Below are 19,935 nucleotides of genomic sequence, written 5' to 3'. Positions count from 1 at the left end.
TGTATTAGTATAGCGATTGTGTGTCTGAAAAAAAAAACTAAATGGTATATCTGAAGTATAATTTTTGCATTTTACACATCTTTTCCCACATTTTAAAATTATTGGTAAAATAATCATTATGTCTTTTTTGTGATAGGCAATTACTCATTATTGGAAGCCCATTTTACTTTCGTTCGTTTTGTGAGCTGCCATGTGGTCAATACTTACATACCAAGTGCATTAATAGTAATTATGTCCTGGTTTTCTTTCTGGTTGGATGTTAATGCTGCACCTGCTAGGATAACTCTTGGAGTGACATCGCTATTGACACTCTCCACTCAAGAGATTCACGTGCGTTCAGCTTTACCACAAGTAAGTTACATGACAGCATTGGACATCTGGATGTTCGTGTGCATAGTGATGGTATTCTGCTCTTTAGTAGAGTATTCCGCAACCTACTATGCAAGATCAAGAAGAAAGGTAAGGTTGAATAATTTGGATGCATTCTCAGTATATACATATTGTATGTTAGTAGTTTTAGACTTCAAGCACATAGTAATCAAATGAAAAACCACAGAATCGTATTAATGTTGTGCTTTTTTTGACTTCATATAAGATGCTGTATTGCTAAATAAAAAGGGATAAGATACTAGCAAAGAAAAACTAGTTTTCGTTGAGTTTTATAAGTATTTTGAAATTAAAATCCAATGAAGTGGATTTCAATTTCAAATATATATTATAATATATTGTTGCATATATATTATAATAACCTAGATGGCTGAACGGATATTGTTTCTATAATTGGACTTGAACACTGCGGATTCGAATTTCGCTGTAGCACATGGATGGTGACCTTCAATAAGAATCATGGTGAGGTATTAATGGACAATCAAAATTATTTATTGCTGACAGATAAGCTCTTTACAAACATCCAGGCCTCAGTGGGATTTGAATCCACAGAATCTTGGTTACAAACTGGCCGAACGCTTGCACACCCAAGTTGCTGTATGTATATATATATATATATATATATTTGTATAAAGAGAATGTAATGACTGAAACCGAGAATAATTGTAAGGTTTTAATGGTATAACATATTACTAGTTTCGGCTTTTGACAGCCTTCTTCAGGTGTCTTTTAAAAATAGGAAACATCAATGAAAACACTGAAGTTTAAAAAAACTTCAGTGTTTTTATTGCAACACAGGAAAAAATTGCAAAAACACAGGAAAAAACATATGAGAAACACAGGAAAAAATTGCAGTACATAATTAACATGAAAAAACATTGTAGTTACATTTAAGTTGTTCTTTCAATCGTGGCATTGTTTGGTGAATGCGTGCTTGCAGTCTTAAATGTAAATGTAACTTAAATATAACTACAACGTTTTTTCATGTTAATTATGTACTGCAATATTTTTTCGTGTGTTTCTCAGTTTTTTTTTAACTTTTTTTAAACTTGGATATTTTAATTCCTAATCATTATAGTATGCAAATAATTAAGTTTGCGCCTGAAACAAAGTTCAAGTCTAAAGATAGTACAACACCAGGGCAACTCATTGTAAAGGTGGGTAAAGCTCTGTTCACTATTCTTAGTATTAGTATTTTCCCATAATGTAAAGCACATCTCACTAGAAGATGTATACTGCAATGCATTATAGGTGGGGTCACTACCCAGACCGGTTTCAACCTTTTTTGAGGTCTCCTCAATGAGTAGCTAGACCCTAAATACCAAGGTTATAGCAATACATCTTATTACATTTTATTACATCTATATCTCATCCAGAGATTTTTATTAAAAATAAAAACACCTTGTTGCAACTGCTATAGATAAAGTTGATAAGGCTCCGTATTACTATAACCTTGGTATTTAGGGTCTAGCTACTCACTGAGGAGATCTCAAAAAAGGTTGAAACCGGTCTGGGTAGTGACACAACTCATAATGAATTGCAGTATACATCTTCTAGTGAGATGTGCTTTACATTATGGGAAAATATTAAGAATAGTTATCAGAGCTTTACCCACCTTTACAATGAGTTGCCCTGGTGTTGTGCCATCTTTAGACTTGAACTTTGTTTCAGGCGCAAACTTAATTGTTTGCATACTTGGGATTAGGAGTTAAAATAACCAAGTTTATAAAATAACTTGGTTATCCTAATATACAATATCCCCAAGTTAAAAATTTTATTACATACTTTCTACATTTATATCTCCTCCAGAGATTTTTATTTAATAAGGTTAAAACACCTTATGGTAACTTGTTTTGGCGAAATACTTACAAGCTCTGTATTACTAAATCTTGGTATTTTTAGCCTAGCTCCCACTGACGAGACCTCAATAAAGGTCGAAACCGGTCTGGGTAGTGGCCCCTTGCCTTTAATACAAAACATCATACATCCCATTCTTGGAGATGTGTTTTGGCATTAAGGGTAAATATTAAGATTAGTGATCGGAGCTTGTTCCACCTTTGCCACGAGTTGCCCTGCTCCTGCACTACCTGTGGGATCAGTTAGACTTGCATCAATTGCAGGCGCAAACTTGACTTTTAGTCTGTTTGCTTACTTGGGAAATGGAGTAAAACCAGGTTTAAAATTGCTTGGTATCTTTAACATATAATATATATATATATATATATATATACAGGGTGTTCGGGATAAATTTGACATATTTATAATTAATTATATTTTTCCGTAAGTTACATGTATTAACACACACTTCTCTTCATTTAAAAGTTTGGACCCTTCTTCATTCATATACAAGATGTCAGAAAGGATGGATAGCTGGAACCCACCTGAATCATGGAAGAGAATAACTTGTATCATGATGATTCGTGCCCGCCATCAAAATAAGGATATTACGACTGCTGCCCAATGCTCCCTGAATACAGTAAAAACAATCAGGCATGAACTAGAGACTTGCAATGGTGACTACGAGGATGTAGCAAGAAGAAAGATCCCTAGCAGACGATCTGATTGCGTTCGTACAGCAGAATTCCTCGCAAATCTGCAGGAACAGGTGTTGAAGAGCCCTGGCATTGGAATTCGGGCTTTGTTCGTGGAGTTGCTAACTGTAGTCAAGCCCTGGATAACAAGGGTAGCCAATGGTAGGCCGTATGTATGGCAGCAGGATTCGGCCCCTTGCCACACCTCTGGGAAAAGTCAAAAATGGTTGTCTGAAAATTTCTACGACTTCACCAGTCCAAATGTTTGGCCTCCAAACTCCCCAGACCTTAACCCTATGGATTATTTTGTATGGGGCGCAGTTGAAAAAGACACCAATCGCACTTCCAGTAATACAAAAGCCCAGTTAATGGATAAAATTAAAACAGTTTTTGCGGCCCTTCCCAGGGAGACTGTAGCATCAGCTTGTTCGAGGTTCCGAAGCAGAATTGAAGCTGTGATCGATGCTAATGGTGGTTATTTTGAGTAAATCTTGTTGATAGTATTGTAATTAACTCTGCCTGTAATGTTTTTTTGTCAATTCATTAAATTTAATAGATACAAAGAAGATTTTCTTTTTCCTTACGAAACTGTCAAATTTATCCCGAACACCCTGTATATATATATATATATATATCTTTAACATATAATATATATATATATATATATATATATATATATATATATATATATATATATAATGTAGAAAGTGTTTTTCCTTGGGTATAATATACGTTAAAGATAACAAGCTATTTTAAACCTGGTTTTAATCCATTTCCCAAGTAAGCAAACAGACAAGTAAGTCAAGTTTGCGCTTGCAAGTAGTGCAAGTCTCGAAACCTGTATGGGTAGTGGCCCCCTTGCCTTTAATGCATAGCATCATACATCTCCTCAAGGAGATGTGCTTTGCATTAAGGGTAAATATTAAGAATAGTGATCAAAACTTATTCCACCTTTACCACGAGTTGCCTAAGACTTGCAGTTCGTGTGGGTCACCCAGTCTTGCACTACTTGCTGGCGCAAACTTGACTTACTTGTCTGCTTACTTACTCGGAAACGGATTAAAACTAGGTTTAAAATAGCTTGATATCTTTAACACACACACACACACACACACACACACACACACACACACACACACACACACACACACACACACACATATATGTTAAAAATACCAAGCAATTTTAAACCTGGTTTTACTCCATTTCCCAAGTAAGCAAACAGACAAACAAGTTAAGTTTGCGCCTGCAAGTGATGCAAGTCTAGCTGATCCTACAGGTAGTGCAAGACCAAGGCAACTCGTGGTAAAGGTGGAATAAGCTCTGATCACTAATCTTAATATTTACCCTTAATACCAAAACACATCTCCAAGAAGGGGATGTATGATGTTTTGTATTAAAGGCAAGGGGCCACTACCCAGATCGGTTTCGACCTTTATTGAGGTCTCATCAGTGGGACCCAGGCTAGAAAGGTAAATATTAAGATTAGTGATCAGAGCTTATGCCACCTTTACCACGAGTTGCCTTGGTCTTGCATTACCTGTAGGATCAGCTAGACTTGCATCACTTGCAGGCGCAAACTTGACTTGTTTGTCTGTTTGCTTACTTGGGAAATGGAGTAAAGTAAAACCAGATTTAAAATTGCTTGGTATTTTTAACATTTATTATACCCAAGGTAAAATACTTTATATATATATATATATATATATATATAATGCAGTCTTTGCAGAATGACTTGAATAGGCTAGAATTGTGGGAATGGGAAAATTTAAATGGGTTTGCGTTATACAATATTAGCATGGATAAGAGGACGGCTGACTGACAGATATCAAAAAGTGGTATACGGGGGATCTGTGTCTGCAAGGTTTAAGGTAACAAGTGGTGTACCACAAGGATCAGTGCTTGGTCCACTGTTATTCAATCTATACATTAATGATATTGGGAAGGATTTGACAAGCGACATTCAGTTATTTGCTGATGATGCAAAAATAGGTGTGGTAATCAGGAATGCTGCTGATATGCAGTCTTTGCAGAATGATTTGAATAGGCTGGAATTGTGGGCATGAGAAAATGGGTGTCAGTTCAATGTCAGTAAATGTAAAGTCATTCACTTCGGCATGGCTAGATATCCAATGTCGTATTATATTGGTGGGATTAGCCTAGAACAAACTGATGAGGCTAGGAATCTTGGAGTGTTAATAGATAGGAAGTTGAAGTTTAGAGGCCATGTGTGCAAAGATTGCGAATACAACTCAAAAGATAATAGCAATGCTGAAACGAACGTTCACATGTACAGATAAGGTAATTGGAGGGCTTATCAAGGCCACTTTACAAGGCCTTGATAAGCCCTCACTTGGACTATTGTGCGCAGATCTGGTCTCCTGGTTTCCGTTGTGATTCTGATATATTGAAGAGAGTACAAAGGAGAGCGTTAAAAATGATATCAGGATTGTGGAATACTGATTATAAAAACAGATTGAGAATTTGTAGAATGCAGACACTAGCAAACAGGAGAAAGAGGGGTGATATGATTGAGAATTACAAACTTCTGAAAGGAGTCATACAGGATTTCAATTGATGGAATTTTTCAATAATGGAGGGTGGGGAAAGAACGAGAGGGCTTGGAAGCTGAGAATGAAGGTAGCCAAGAAGGGTGTGAGGGCTGGATTTTTCTCTCAGAGGGTGGTGCATGATTGGAATGTTGCCGTTGGATGTTACGAGTGCAAGCAGTGTGAATGAATTCAAGAATAAATACGATAGCTGGTGTGTTTAGTATGTGGCTTCCCTCGATGAGTCTCTGACTCCCTGTAGGTCTCTCTTAATAATAATAATAATAATAATAATAATAATAATATATATATATATATATATATATATATATATATATATATATATATATATATATATATATATATATATATATATATATGAAAGAATGATCATTAACTCGGTTAACATACATATTTTTTTAACACTTTCATTGCCAAGCTGAAAATTGGAATTTCGTCTGGTGGCCAATTTTTTTTAAAATTTTTTTATTTAGTTAGCGACGTCCACGCGATAACGCGTGATAGGCCGTTTGGTGAGAACTCGCATCACGCGATATCGCTTGATTGGCAATGAACATGTTAACACGTTCATTTTTAATGTAACAGCCTGTAACAGCCTTCATCAGGTGACATTATAAAGGAAGGAAAAAAGAAAAAACTAAAACACTGAAGCTTAAATAAACTATGAACATCATAGAGAGTCTCTATACATAACTGACATTAAATCGTTGTGGTTGTATTTAAAGCTGTTCTTTCGTTTTTTGTATTGTTGGGAAAGTGCGTGCTAGTAGCATCTCATGAACGCCAGTACCTGATTACAGCTGAATGACTATCTGGGAGGTTACAGCTCAAGTTATTATTTAGATGAACAGGATTGAAGATGATTTTCTAGATTCCACGATTTTCTCTCTAGTTCATCATTGCAACGGAAGATGTTAGTAGATTTTTCCCAGCAGACTTGGTGACTTTGGCTTTCATCATTAGGATTAGCCGAGAAAAGGATATGACTTGATAATGCACTCGCTCGCTGTCTCTTGTAAGCAATGTTCCAAATGTGTTCTTCCATATGTAATTTAACAGATTTGTCTGTCTGTCCAAAATAAGGAATATCACGATCACACAATATTTTATGTACACCAAGGTATTTGAGATGACGACGACAAGGTTTTTTTGGCTTATTAAGAAACGGATCTTTGGAAGTGGAGTGAACAAGGCTCTGATATTGTATTTTCTTAGAACGTTTGCTAATTTATGTGAAACTGTACTTATGTAAGGAATGGTTTTATTGCCTTTGAATCTATTTGTTTCTTCTGAACGATGTCTAGGAGGATTAAGAAGGAATCTTTCAATGATTCTCTTGGAATATCCATTAACTTTGAAAGAAGTTTTGAAATGGTTTATTTCTGTAAGAAGTTGATTTGGGTCATCCAGAAGAGAACGGGCTCTATGTCCCAAGGTGGAAATTATTCCAAGCTTATGAGGAGAGAAATGATGGGACTGATTGTGCAGATATCTGTTGGTATGTGTGGGCATTCTATATATCGATATTTTGAATTTACCAGAAGAGCGAGTCAGTTTGACATCAAGAAAAGGCAAGGAATTATCCGTTTCAAACTTGGCAGTAAACTTAATACTTTGATGTCGGCTATTGAGATGTTCGAGGAAAACCATAAGGGATTCATGTCCATGGCTCCAAACAATGAAGACATCATTCACATAACGTTTCCAAACTTTAGGTGTTAAAATAAAGGAAGAGATAGCCTTGGTTTCAAAATCATCTAAGTAAATATTTGCGAGTACAGGGGATAAAGCACTGGGGACCCATAGCCAGTCCATGATTTTGCTTGTATATAGTATCTTGAAATCTGAAGTAACCGGAATATTGATGCAATGTGTAAGCAAGGCTAACATTTTTTTGGATAACTTGTCCTTCAATAATGTTAGGACTTCATCTGTTGGGTGATTAGTGAACAGAGAAGTTATGTCCAAGGTAGCCATGATTTCATCTTCGTTAACTGTTATATCTTTTGTTGTGTATTCTGTTGCGTTCTTGATAAAGGATGGTGACTTGCCTGAAAAACATTTGAGGTATTTGGCAAGATTTTTGAATGGTTGTACGTCGGAGAATTGATACCTTCTACAATGGTGCTGTTACAAGCCGAAACTAGTCGTGTTTTTATATTAAAACCTTTTTATTTAAATTTCGGTTCTCGTAATTCAATTGTTTTTAATATATATATATATATAATAGAGAGAGAGAGAGAGAGAGAGAGAGAGAGAGAGAGAGAGAGAGAGAGAGAGAGAGAGAGAGAGAGAGAGAGAGAGATATTCCTCTGGGTTCTACATAAGAGATGCATTTAGAACACTTAAACATGCATTTTTAGATATGAATAGATAAATATAATTAACATTATATAAATATTTTGGTTACAGAAATTGTTTTGTCTATGTTAGGATGTATGACTATCTTATTTCATTATGCTTTTCTTTGATTTAGTCTGAGAAAAGAGGCGTAAGTGAGGAAAAACCTCTTCATGCCTGGAGTATAAGTCACTCAAGGAGAGAAAAAGCAAACGGAAATGAGATATCATGTCAGAAATTGTCTAACGTGCCCCATGAGCTGAAGAAACTTAGAACTCTGAAAGAAGTAAAAATGTATCAATTTTTTAAATATTGTGAATCTTTAGATAGCATATCTTGTATTGTTTTCCCTGTTATATTTACCATATTTACAACTATATACTGGATACATTACTTGAAGGAATATGCTAGCAATTAATTAATATTATGAATATTAAACCTGATGTGTCTGTATGCGTTCGGGTGGGAGCGAAGTATTGCACATTGCTTTCATTTTGATAAAATTGCATTTATTAAAATTTTCATAAACCTTTTACTAATTCAAACAGATTTGAACTTAGTTAAAAATCAAATGAACTATTCAGGATTAATAAAGACACAAAATGGTTATTTCTAGCCTGTGGCTTGGAAAATATCCATATATACAGTATGCTGCAAAAACATATTCAAACAACTGACTATTTCACAAACCTTTTATTTTCACAAACCTCTGTATGCCATCCTTCCGATTTTGATTGCAAATTTTAATAAAAGAAAATAAGTACTTTCCATTATTTTATCAAAATATTTTACACTTGTTGTAGTCAAGTTGAACGTGTTAGCCTCTAACTCAACCGACGTTGAAACAATTAAAATGAAATGCATGATTCAGATTGGAGCTGTGTACTAACCAGTGCAATTTGAACCCATTTCCTCCAACCAATTCCACCATAGTCGTTGCAGTATGAATGGTGTATCATCATTATTATTATATGGTATTTCAATGGAGTCCAGAGACGCATCCTGGAATCAAACTAACAATTTTAGGAAACTCAATGTTGCTACACTAGGCCATTTCTACTGCATCACCTCTACGAAGCTGGTTTTAGTTCAGTATTCATTTTGGGGACATTGGACAAGGGATCCAAGTATACAAACCAGGAGAAGCATCCTTCGATCATATACTGCGGTAGTGAAATATGTCCATATTATCTGAGGTGTGTGCGTGATTAGTCACTACCCATATAACTTTCCAATTGTTTGATCCATATAACTTTTCAGTTGAAAAGTTATATGGTCAGTTTTTTTGCTTTTCTCCATCGTATATACTTTTAATGACTTTAACCACTGTGGATATCTCAGAAGTACTAATTTTGCTATTATAGTTCGAAGTGATTGGTAATCCACTTATATCAGAGGGAGACGGAGAGTTGTGGAGTTGGTGCCCTCCCTCGATGAGTCCTTGGACTCCCTGGAGGTGTCAAATAATAATAATAATAATAATAATAATAATAATAATAATAATAATAATAATAACAACAGAGCCTATAATAACTCTATACTATGTTCCATTTATTTTTCTGTACATAAGAACAGTAATTTATCTTGCATCTATTGCTGGTAATATGGTTTATTACTTGTTCTCATTGTTATAATAAATAAATAAATAAATAAAAAACTGTCCGGAATATTTTTTTGCAAAATAGGATTATAAATAATAACACACCCAAAAATGTTACAGAAAGTGTATACTTTTTTTTTTCTTAAGAAAAAATGTACTTTTCGTGTTTGATACTGCACTACACAACGCAGTGAGGTGACATGTCATGAGAGAGAGCGAACGGTCAACATCAAATGACTCACCATAGGTCAAAGCTCCGAAAGATTGTTCAGATGAACTCTTTCCTCAGGATTTGTTAATCTGTTTGGAATTATGGCCGAATCAACAAATGTTGTGAGACAGAGTATCTCCTCTGTTAACTGTGTGTTCTGCTGGCTGGTTTATCTATTACCTATTTTGCGGGAAGAAAAAAATCTGATTTTCCGAAAGGAAAATCCTGCCACCTTTGTCTAAAACAGTAACTCTATCTCTCATTTGAAAATCCTGTGTAAAGGTTATTCCTATCCTAGATTCTAACCGACATCCTTCTAACTACAATTCATCAACGTTACTGACTGAGCTGCAGTCTCCCCCCCTTGCTTACAATGAAAGTACATTTATATTAAATCGGAAACGAAGATGATACTGCTGCCATCACAGTTACTCTGTGATGGAAACAAAATGTCATACGAAGAGTAAACAGCGATACTCGCCACCTTATCGGATAGGAAAAGCTTTGTCAGCTGAACTGTAGTGTTAGTCAGAAAGATGCTGTGATCCCTCAACGGATTGAAGCCGTCTTCCATATTTTCTTTTCCATGAACAAAAATTTTCACAGTACAATTATGCGGTCATTTAAAACAGTATTTCGTGACTAAGATAGAAATTTTTGTCTCAGAATTGAGGTTGGCTTTCTATGCCCCTAGTGACAGTTAATGTAGTCAGCATATGTGTAACAGTATGTAAGGCTCTAATTTAGAGTCTTAACAGTATGTTATCAGAAATATGCATTGTTTTCGCATTTATATCATTATTTATAAAATGAGTTGTAAAAGGTAATAAAAAGTATATTAATTCTAATATTAATATTATCACTTAAGAAAAAATGATAACAATGCAAATAGAGATTTTCTGATTATTCTTCTTAAAATTAATTGTAAACAAACTCTAAGAATTGATCATGTGACTATCTCACGAGCCACTAGGAAGTCGCTCGAGAGAAAGTAGTGTTTTTAGTTATTGCTACAATTAGAACGGTGGACATTGTGTTTGTACAGATTTCTTCAAAGATAAAATACGTATCAAGTTTCGCTTATTACCTGTTCTCATGGTAGCTAAACGTTTTATCCGAAATTATGTGCCTGTTTAGTGGCTTCAGTATCGTGATAAGGTCATCTCACCATTTATAGTAATCTGAAAGGCAAAAATGGCGTGATTTTTATGTTTGTTAACACCAAACGAAGAAATTAGTTTTTGCTTCCGGAATTCTCCAGTTGATAGTGGTAGGTGATGTTTTTCAACAATTCTTATATTTTTTATAAAATCTTTATCAAGTAGCTTTATTTTTGTAACATAATAATAAGTTTATAATAAGTATAAACAGAAATAATGCAATAAAACTAACGTAAGTGAATATTGATCTTTTTAGCAACATTCCAAATAAATAAAGCTTGATAAAGATTTTATAAAAAAGTGTAATAGTCTTATGAATAATTGTCAATTCTTATATTTTATTAATTAATTTATTTTTTGTGATTTAATCAGTGTAAAAAAAAATCTGTCGAATTGGTCTGACAACTGAAGGTTTGAAATTTGGCCATTTGTTCAGTTATGCTAATATTTTACGCATTCGTAACTGCGCACTTTGTTGGAATAAGAAACCGACAAAAATTAATGGACTGTTTTTGTTATTTTTGTATATTCTTGCTAAAGATAAACATTCACTTCTTTAAATATAGCAGCACTGAATATTTATTCATTGCATTTAAAATAATTATAAATATTTTTATATTTATAATAAGTATAAACAGAAATAATGCAATAAAACTAACGTAAGTGAATATTGATCTTTTTAGCAACATTCGAAACTGTAAAATGGCCGGTTTAAATCGTCCATTTTACAATTTGGAATGTTGTATGAGAACATAATTTTGAGATATCATACCATCATTCTAATGATATTTTTCTATTTCGTTATCTTTTGAATCATATTTTAATATTTTTACTTGTCTGTTGGGTGACATTCTATTCACAAAAGTGTAAAAATATTATGTTCTGTCATTTATTATATTCTACGTGAGAGTTCAATACGGTAAGCACATACATAACAGTTTATGTTATCAGAAATAAGTATTGTTTTTAATTGTTTCGTGCATAAAAACGATAAAAGAAAATAAAATAGAGAAAAATAATGAATTAATTTTCAGGTATTTAGCTAACAGGGTTAGCTAAAAGTTGAGGATTTGCATTGCTTTACATTACTTTGTATTAAACTTACATTAATAATGCAAATAGTTTTTGTTATGAATTTATTAACTTTATACTTGGATATGTTTCTTCAGCGTAACTTATGTTATATGCGATAGTAAATTATTAACTTTTTCTATTGATTTATTATTTAAAACTATTTTTATTCCTCAATGATGTAAGTTTTGTTTTGTTTTATTCTTATCCTCTCTGCCTACATTTCTATTATTATCCATTCTTGTAGGATATTAAAAAAAAAAGATTTATTTTTACTCGATCAAACGCTTTTTATAATCTATGAATAAGATATGAGTATTTAAGTTGAATTCTCTTTGCTTTTCAATTAATCATCATCATCATTATTATTTCCAAGGAGTCCAAGGGTTTCGCAGTAGGGCCCTCTACCCCACTCTGCTACACACGTCTAACCGTCTCCCCCTACTACTTAATTCTCCCACTACACAAAACTACCATCAACGCCATCTACCGCCGATCATCACCACCACCACCAACAGTATTTTTTGTCTGTATTGTTTTAAAGTGAAGATTGAATCAAAATTGAAAGAAAAAAATTTGTAGTTAATTTTTTTCTTAGTATTGCTACTGTGTGTGTTATAATATGCGCAAAGTCTAGTAGACTTCTTGATTTATCCTTATTTATTTAATTTAATAAAAGATTTCTTCTAACAGCGTTTAAGACTGTTCCTGATTTCCAAATTTTATTTATTAGATTTAATAATCCATTATATAATTTCAAGCTGGCATATTTAAATAATTCAACATTTATACCATCTTTTCCGGGTGTTTAAATGTTTAAATTTCAGTTAATTTATGGGACGTTATAATTTCTACTTCATTATCGTTATTTATTATATTTGAAATATTAAAATATGAATAAATAGATAAATTTATTTATTTATAAAAGCATAATTTACATAATCTAATTTAGGAGATGCTGTCTACTACGTTTTGCACTCTTCTTACATCATCATGCGCATATTTTCACATTTATGAGTAACTGACATAGGTATGCATTTACGGAATAGAGTTAGCCCAGAGAGAAGCCTGATCTGATCATTATCGTCTTGTTTCAATTTACAACCCCCCCCCCCCCCCCCATATTGGATGTGTGCAGTGCTGGGAAATAATTCGTGAACAATGGACGCCTAGAATATATTTCGCAACTAACTCTACTTAGGTTGCACAGAATGATACCCAATTAGTTCGTTAACGAAGGTTTGTTGCTACATGATTTATTATTATTATTATTATTATTATTATTATTATACTGACATCTCCATCTGAAGACTCATTATCGGAAGTTTACACTTGCCTTAAATTCTAATATCTTAGTGCTTCATCAGTAATCGAATTTAAGATGAGTACCATAATACCCATTTACTGATGAAACACTTCCACAAGCACTCTGGCACACCATTCAACTCATTCACTACTATCCAAATAAAAAATATAGTCTTCCCATCTTTACTTAACTAACTACATTTGTTCTGGACGTTCTTGTCATGTGAAAAATTTCTTTCTGCATCTAACTTATAAAACGCCTCTTTCTTCTTTCTTCATAAAGCTGTCGCCATCTTGCTCACTCGTTTCTGGATCCTCTCCACCACTTCCTCATTCTCATTAAAATCCATACAAAATCTGTGGTGCACAGTAATCAAAATGTGGTGTCCATATCAACCTTAAAGAGGGATAATAAGCTCTCTATTTCTACTTGTCAGTGTACAAGTGATCTTTGAATTATTTTGTCCACCAAAAATGATTTATTATCATTTTGTAAATTTCATTATTGTATTTAATTTACGTTGATAGCAGACAGATACTAGTAGAGACAACAGTAAGCAAAGCTAATTTAAAGAAAGTTAACATCTTGAGAAAACTGAGCATACAATCTCCCAGCCGTCATAAAATCAGACTTATATTAAAGCTTCATTCTCACATTCTATTGGCTGCGTCAGTTTGTTATATTATTAATGTGAGATTGTTATACTTTAATATGTGTGTGAGCTTGATCTGCTCCACGTATGTTATTCCCCATGTTCTCCATTCGCTATGTCCAACCTATATTAAAAACAGTCTTGGAGTAAAATAACAATTATATGTAATTTTATTTTTTGTTGGCTAGAATGTTCCAGATTCGTATCTTTGATAGTGCATTGACTTCAGGATCAATATGTTGTGTTCTAAATAATGAAGCTTAATTATTAAAAAAAAATAAATATTTACTTTAAATATATATTTATGTAATAACACGTAGAAAGATTAATTAAATGGCCATTTTAAAATAACATAAATGGACTCAATTTTCTCTCATACTCTACTCAATATTGTGAAGCAAAACGAAATATTTCTACAAAACAAACTGAAAACAGCACTCAGTTAAAAGTTCTGTAGTTTCACTTGGTCATATGGAAGTTTCCTTCATTTCATCTATCTTTCAGTTTTATGAATGTAGGCATGAAGAAAAATTTCACAAACAGCAGGAATATACTGTATTAATTGAGCAGTTCTAAATGCATTTCCAATGCTATAATTGTCACCGCAGATTCCAAATTGCCCCTTGAAATATAAATCACTTGCCTTTAATTGAGCACAAAATATTTTCACATACAAAGGCTTGATATATCATACTGTACTTCTGTTATTGGCTTCACAGTTCCGTATCCGTGGAAAGTTACTCAAAATGCATATAAAAACTTTTCCGTAATTTTAGAACTTAACTCGGTAGTTCCGCTATGTGGCGTAAAATGTTGGTGAGATTCAGGCAATGTAAAATACTCGAAAGCACGGCCCGGTTCTAAATTTATAAAATGGAGTTGCAATTTATTTGTCTGTGCTATGCAATGGGATAAGCACCAGATCGACATAATAGGTGTGTTACCGAAACAAAGAAGACAACATCTTTCGCTCTGTTCCCTTGCTTGCCTACTCTTTACTTTCTCAGCGTAGCTGCTTAAAAAAAAAAAAAAAACTAATGCTCATGTTCATTACCGAGATTCAAAGTGAAACTCGAGTCACAAAAATATTATTATTATTATTATGATTATTATTATTATGGCAACTCCAGGGAGTCATTAGACTCATCGAGGGAGGCCCCAAATCATATTCATCACAACTATTCAACATTCATACAGTATCTATCATACCTCGCCTTAAACTCATTCACTGTCACAGCATCCACCACAGACTCTGGCAGCCCATTCCACTCGTTCACCACTCTAAAAGTAAAGAACTCAGCTCTAACACCTTTACTAACCACATTTTTGCCCAGTTTCCATGGATGTCCCCTAGTCCTCCCACAACCAGCCCTGTTCTCAAAAATATCTTCTGAATTAATTTTATAGAAACCCTTCAGTAATTTGAATGTCTCAATCATATCTCCCCTCCTCCGCCTATCAACCAATTTTTGCAACCCACAAATCCTCAACCTGTTCTCATAAGGTTCATTCCACAGACCTGCTATCATCTTGGTCACTCGCCTCTGGATCCTCTCAACCTCCTCCCCAATCCAAGGCTCGATACAGAGGAACAATAACCTGCTTGTCTCTGCTTGTCAACGTATTCTTCAGCAACCAAGTGATTTGATGAGATGATTTGGCCACTTTTGCAATGTGCCCCCTAAACTTCAACTCCTTATCCACCAACACTCCTAAATCTCGTGCCTCATCAATTTCCTGGAGTACAGTTCCACCAAAGTAGTAAAAACTGCTGCTAATCTTTTTACCCCAAAATGTATATAACCTTACATTTTGCCGCATTAAATTGACATCCATTCTCCTTAGCCCAGACCTCCAATCTATCCAAATCATCCTGCAAAATTTTGACATCATCTGCATTCACTATTGCCCTACCCAACTTTGCATCATCCGCAAACAAGTGAATACTTCCTCTCAGATCCTTTCCTATATCATTAATGAACAAATTAAACAGCAGTGGTCCAAGAACAGATCCTTGTGGCACACCACTAGTCACAGGCCGTCTTGTGGACTCTACTCCTGAGTAAACCACTCTCTGATATCTCTCCGTCAACCACCCTCCTATCCATCTCACCAACCCTATATCCACCCCCATATGCTCATTTTACTGATTAAAATTCCAGTGGTATCCTGTCAAAGGCCTTAGCAAGGTCCAGTAGAATCACTGTAAACCCATTACCCTTATCCAGTTCAGCCGTCAGTGTGTTATAATACGTGAGCAAGTTACTGAGGCATGACCTACCCTTCACAAAACCATGCTGTCCCCGATACAGTATCCCATTTTCATCAATCCATTCCTGTATTTTCCTCTTGACTGTTGGCTGCCATTACTACAATGCTCGCACGATACGAGTATTTGACATACGAATACTACTGTAACACAACATAATTTACAACATACATTCAACATTTCTGTGTTATTCCATAAGGATTACAATACATGTAATCCATATGGAATATTAAAATATTAAATTAAATTACTTTACATCGCTATCGCCAAATCACATGGCGGCTCCAATAATATTAAATGACAAATCAAATATACTTTTAGATTATCTTATCATAAAAAACGTATTTCTTATTAAATAAAATTCTCACCAAAACATATATACAAGATGTAAAAAACGAACATAATAAACAAAACGTTTGTGAAAATTTTTACACAGACCTTATGGATGAGAAAAACAATAATAGTTACATTCGTAAATATTCGTATGTGGAATGTTTCATTCATCAACCACAATAGAGGGTAGCTTGGATAGTAAACGTCTTTTTTAGAAAATAAAACCAACATCAGTTTATTGACTGATGCCAGCTTTTTTTTAATCAAATAAGTATGTTCAAACCACATCTTACAATAATTAAATTCATTCTTTAATTGATTATAAAAGCGTAGACATCAACTATTCTATGAGAAAGCTTTTTTTTTTAATTATAGTCCTGTCATTTCACCAAGAAAGTTACTGTACCCTGAAAAATTCACCTACTGTTAAGATCTTTCCATAGCAAAAAGGAGCATAGCATTTAGTAGTATCCGCATCTGTGATGAACTTTCGAGAAAAAAAGTCAGTATTCTTCTTCTTCTTCCTAGTTTAGAGATGATGAACCGGGCTGCAACAAGTAATTATGCATCCACTTTTAAAACTAATATAGTTCAGCCTCAGAAATCCCATAAATTTTTAGGTAATAATTTTAATGTCTAATATCTGTCTTTTTTGTGTGTGTTAACCTGTACATCCATTAGTTTAGGCACAAAATAAAATCGTAATCCTTTTCAATTTTAAGATCGGGTAAATTTTATTAACATCCAATAAACATCTGCACATAATAAATTTACAAAATGTGGTTTTTTAACCTCCCATCAGTTTAAAGCTATTGTTTCCCCCCCCTCTTTATGAAGAGGAGTACAAAGTGCTTTTCCGACCACTGCTCCGTGGCACAAAATTGTTAACATATATAATCAATTAAAATACTAGTCATGAATAAATGTCATTCTGTATTAATATTCATTAAGTTATTCTCCTCCCACAATTTGGAGAAAATTCTCTAGGTAACCGTGCGAATTTTTCCCCTTATATGCTAATTATGTGGAAAACTGAGGAACTTCATTAGGCCCTTTTTAGGGCTAAATCTTAGACTGATGGAATTTTTTTTTTCTCTGATAAAACAAATGAACGGACTTTCGAATACAATTCGATGGAGTATAAGGCTGAGCATTTTATTCCGGATCAGGTTTGTTGTTAATGTTGTCGATCCTGCCCCACTGTATATTTCGATTGCATTTTTTCCTTAAAGATGAAACCTTTATTATATATATATATATATATATATATATATATATATATATATTGTCCATATAAATTTTAAAAAAATAATAAAATAAAAAAAACACTAAAATTTTTGTTTCATTTGTGCTTTTCTTATTATCTCTGAAAATTCGCGTTTTGAAATCAAAAATAAATTTTGCATACTGTACACATGTACAAATTTTACTTCTGCTCATTTTGTTTTTTTGTCATTTAAAATAGAATAACAAATAGTATAGGCCTATCAGCATTATTTTAGTATTTTTATCGCTTAAGTCTCCCGTATTAATAAAATGGATTTTTGTTTATTATTGATGCTTAATGTCAGCTGTACTTAACTATTTTATTTTTTAGCAAATTTGGTTCTCTTCCATGCGCCATCTTGCATTTTATATAGGTTTCTGTTTACTAAAAACTTGTCGAATACTCTCAACATTTAGTTAAATCGGACTGATTTTTAATAACAAGGCGTTTCGGAAAACTTTCAGACTCGATGGAATTTCATGAGATTTGTTAATCTCCCCAAAACTCTGTCTAATTATCTCAATTTGTCTTGAATCTTAGTTGTGAAATTTAGCAAAAACGATTGGAAATGATAGTTATTGCTCTGCTTTTGGTGACGAATTCTTTAATTAGGAGATCTAGGTCAAATTTCTCTGACTTTTTTCTGACAAAAATCGGACCATTTTTAGTGGCAAAGCTAATTCCTGTTTTTGAATCTTACTTTTGTTACTGTTTTTTCTTAATTTGGATATTATTATTATTACTTTATTATATAAATAATCATTACAATGAATTTACATGGAATAATCAGAAAAACTGCTTGATAAAATTACGAAGCTAAAAGCAAATTAATACTTTGAAAATCTTACTGCATAACTGAATCAAGTGAACTGTTTCTCTTGTGCAGCTCTCCGCTCATGCAGGTCCTCCATGGTCGTATAATACCTCAATGTAAAGTTCAAACAAGCCATATGTATTTTAAGTCTTTTAATTCAGTACATTCCAAAAATAATTCTAATTTTGACTGTTTTTAACGTAAGTTAGTATTCTAGTGGGAATCGTGAACCGTTGAATTCACCTATTTCTAAGCATTTGTACCTTACTGGAGTGAAATATGAGTGTCATTAGACAAAGTTTAAAGGTAATGAAGGCTGATCATTGTAGTCGACAAGAAACACATTTGTGCTCGAATGGCACCTACATTTTATTTTATTTTTTAGACGGCGAGTTACCATTGTTTTTGTAATATTACGAAAGTAAAAAACGGCCTTTTCTCTTCCGCAGCACGAACACCTGAAGCATGAAGCGAGAGCTATAGTAGACGACAGTTCGTCTGAGTTGCCCAATAAAGCGTAAAAAAGTTCGTTTCTTTTCGATTTGAAAATTTACCTGACAGTTTTGTAATTATTCGAAGCAAAGTTAGTGTTCAAAGTCGCTGTGTTGATAAATTCATTAATCTTATTAATCATTTAACATTTCTGAATGCAAAAACAGTAAAAAATTCATCACTGTCCGGCTAGTATTGCTCTGAAAATTAGTATCGCAAATAGTCATGGCTTCTCCTTCCATTGAATGCTTATTCTGCGTTGGATTACTAACTCCAATAGCACATTGCTCTCCGTCGATACTCCATAGAACATACATGTTTCCTGAGTTCCCTGGAGCTCGTGAGCTGAGCTAGGTTCAACTAAAAGCACCTCATTCCTCAAGATAACCGTGGTGATGCCTCACGTTTTGAGGGAAGATCCATTTCGAATAAGTAACCGTATCCTTTAGAGATTAAACTGATTTTCCTCAGTCACTTTGTTTATTGCTCTCCGCCAAAAATTTCTTATCTTTTTGTCAGCCTTGGGCTTTCATATTGTGTTCTCATTGAGAACATTCATTTAAAATAAAATAATGAAATAATATAACTTATCGGTAATTAGTTCGAAACGAGTAGATGACGTGAGGAACCTTTATAATACTTTTCAGGTGAATGTGAGATAGTCAGTCTCATCCTTGCTAGAAGGGTTACCAGAACATTTTTTTAGATATTTTAAACATATATTTCAAGAAACAAAACTTAGGATTCTCATTTTTGTACTAAGAGAAATATGTGAAAAAAATGCACTCATTATGTGCATATAAAACATCTTAAATTGCGTGTTACTAGAAGTATATTTCGAATTCTTTGTCTTCTATCACTGCAGATGTGCGTATTACCTCCCTTACTGCATTTCGTTCCCTCCCCCCCCTGATAATATGTTGCACCAGAAG

The 19,935-nt window shown here is 33.7% G+C and overlaps 1 protein-coding gene across 1 annotated transcript in view; it reads left to right on the top strand.

Annotated features, from left to right (window-relative positions):
- The window catches only part of LOC150103036 (glutamate-gated chloride channel-like), a 26,273-nt gene extending 12,181 nt beyond the window's left edge, over nt 1-14,092 (top strand). The window contains exon 4 of the mRNA XM_090398058.1: nt 14,017-14,092. Within this exon, the coding sequence (XP_090254184.1) occupies nt 14,017-14,092 (76 nt within the window). The remainder of the gene's footprint in view (nt 1-14,016) is intronic.
- The last annotated feature ends 5,843 nt before the right edge of the window (nt 14,093-19,935 follow it).

This window comes from Typopeltis vanoorti, chromosome 9 (assembly GCF_054136105.1).
Source record: "Typopeltis vanoorti isolate ZY-2024b chromosome 9, IOZ_Tvanoo_1.0, whole genome shotgun sequence".
NCBI classification, from domain to species: domain Eukaryota; kingdom Metazoa; phylum Arthropoda; class Arachnida; order Uropygi; family Thelyphonidae; genus Typopeltis; species Typopeltis vanoorti.
The sequence above is the reverse complement of the archived record's forward strand: the minus strand, read 5'-3'. Positions and strand labels throughout refer to the sequence as shown.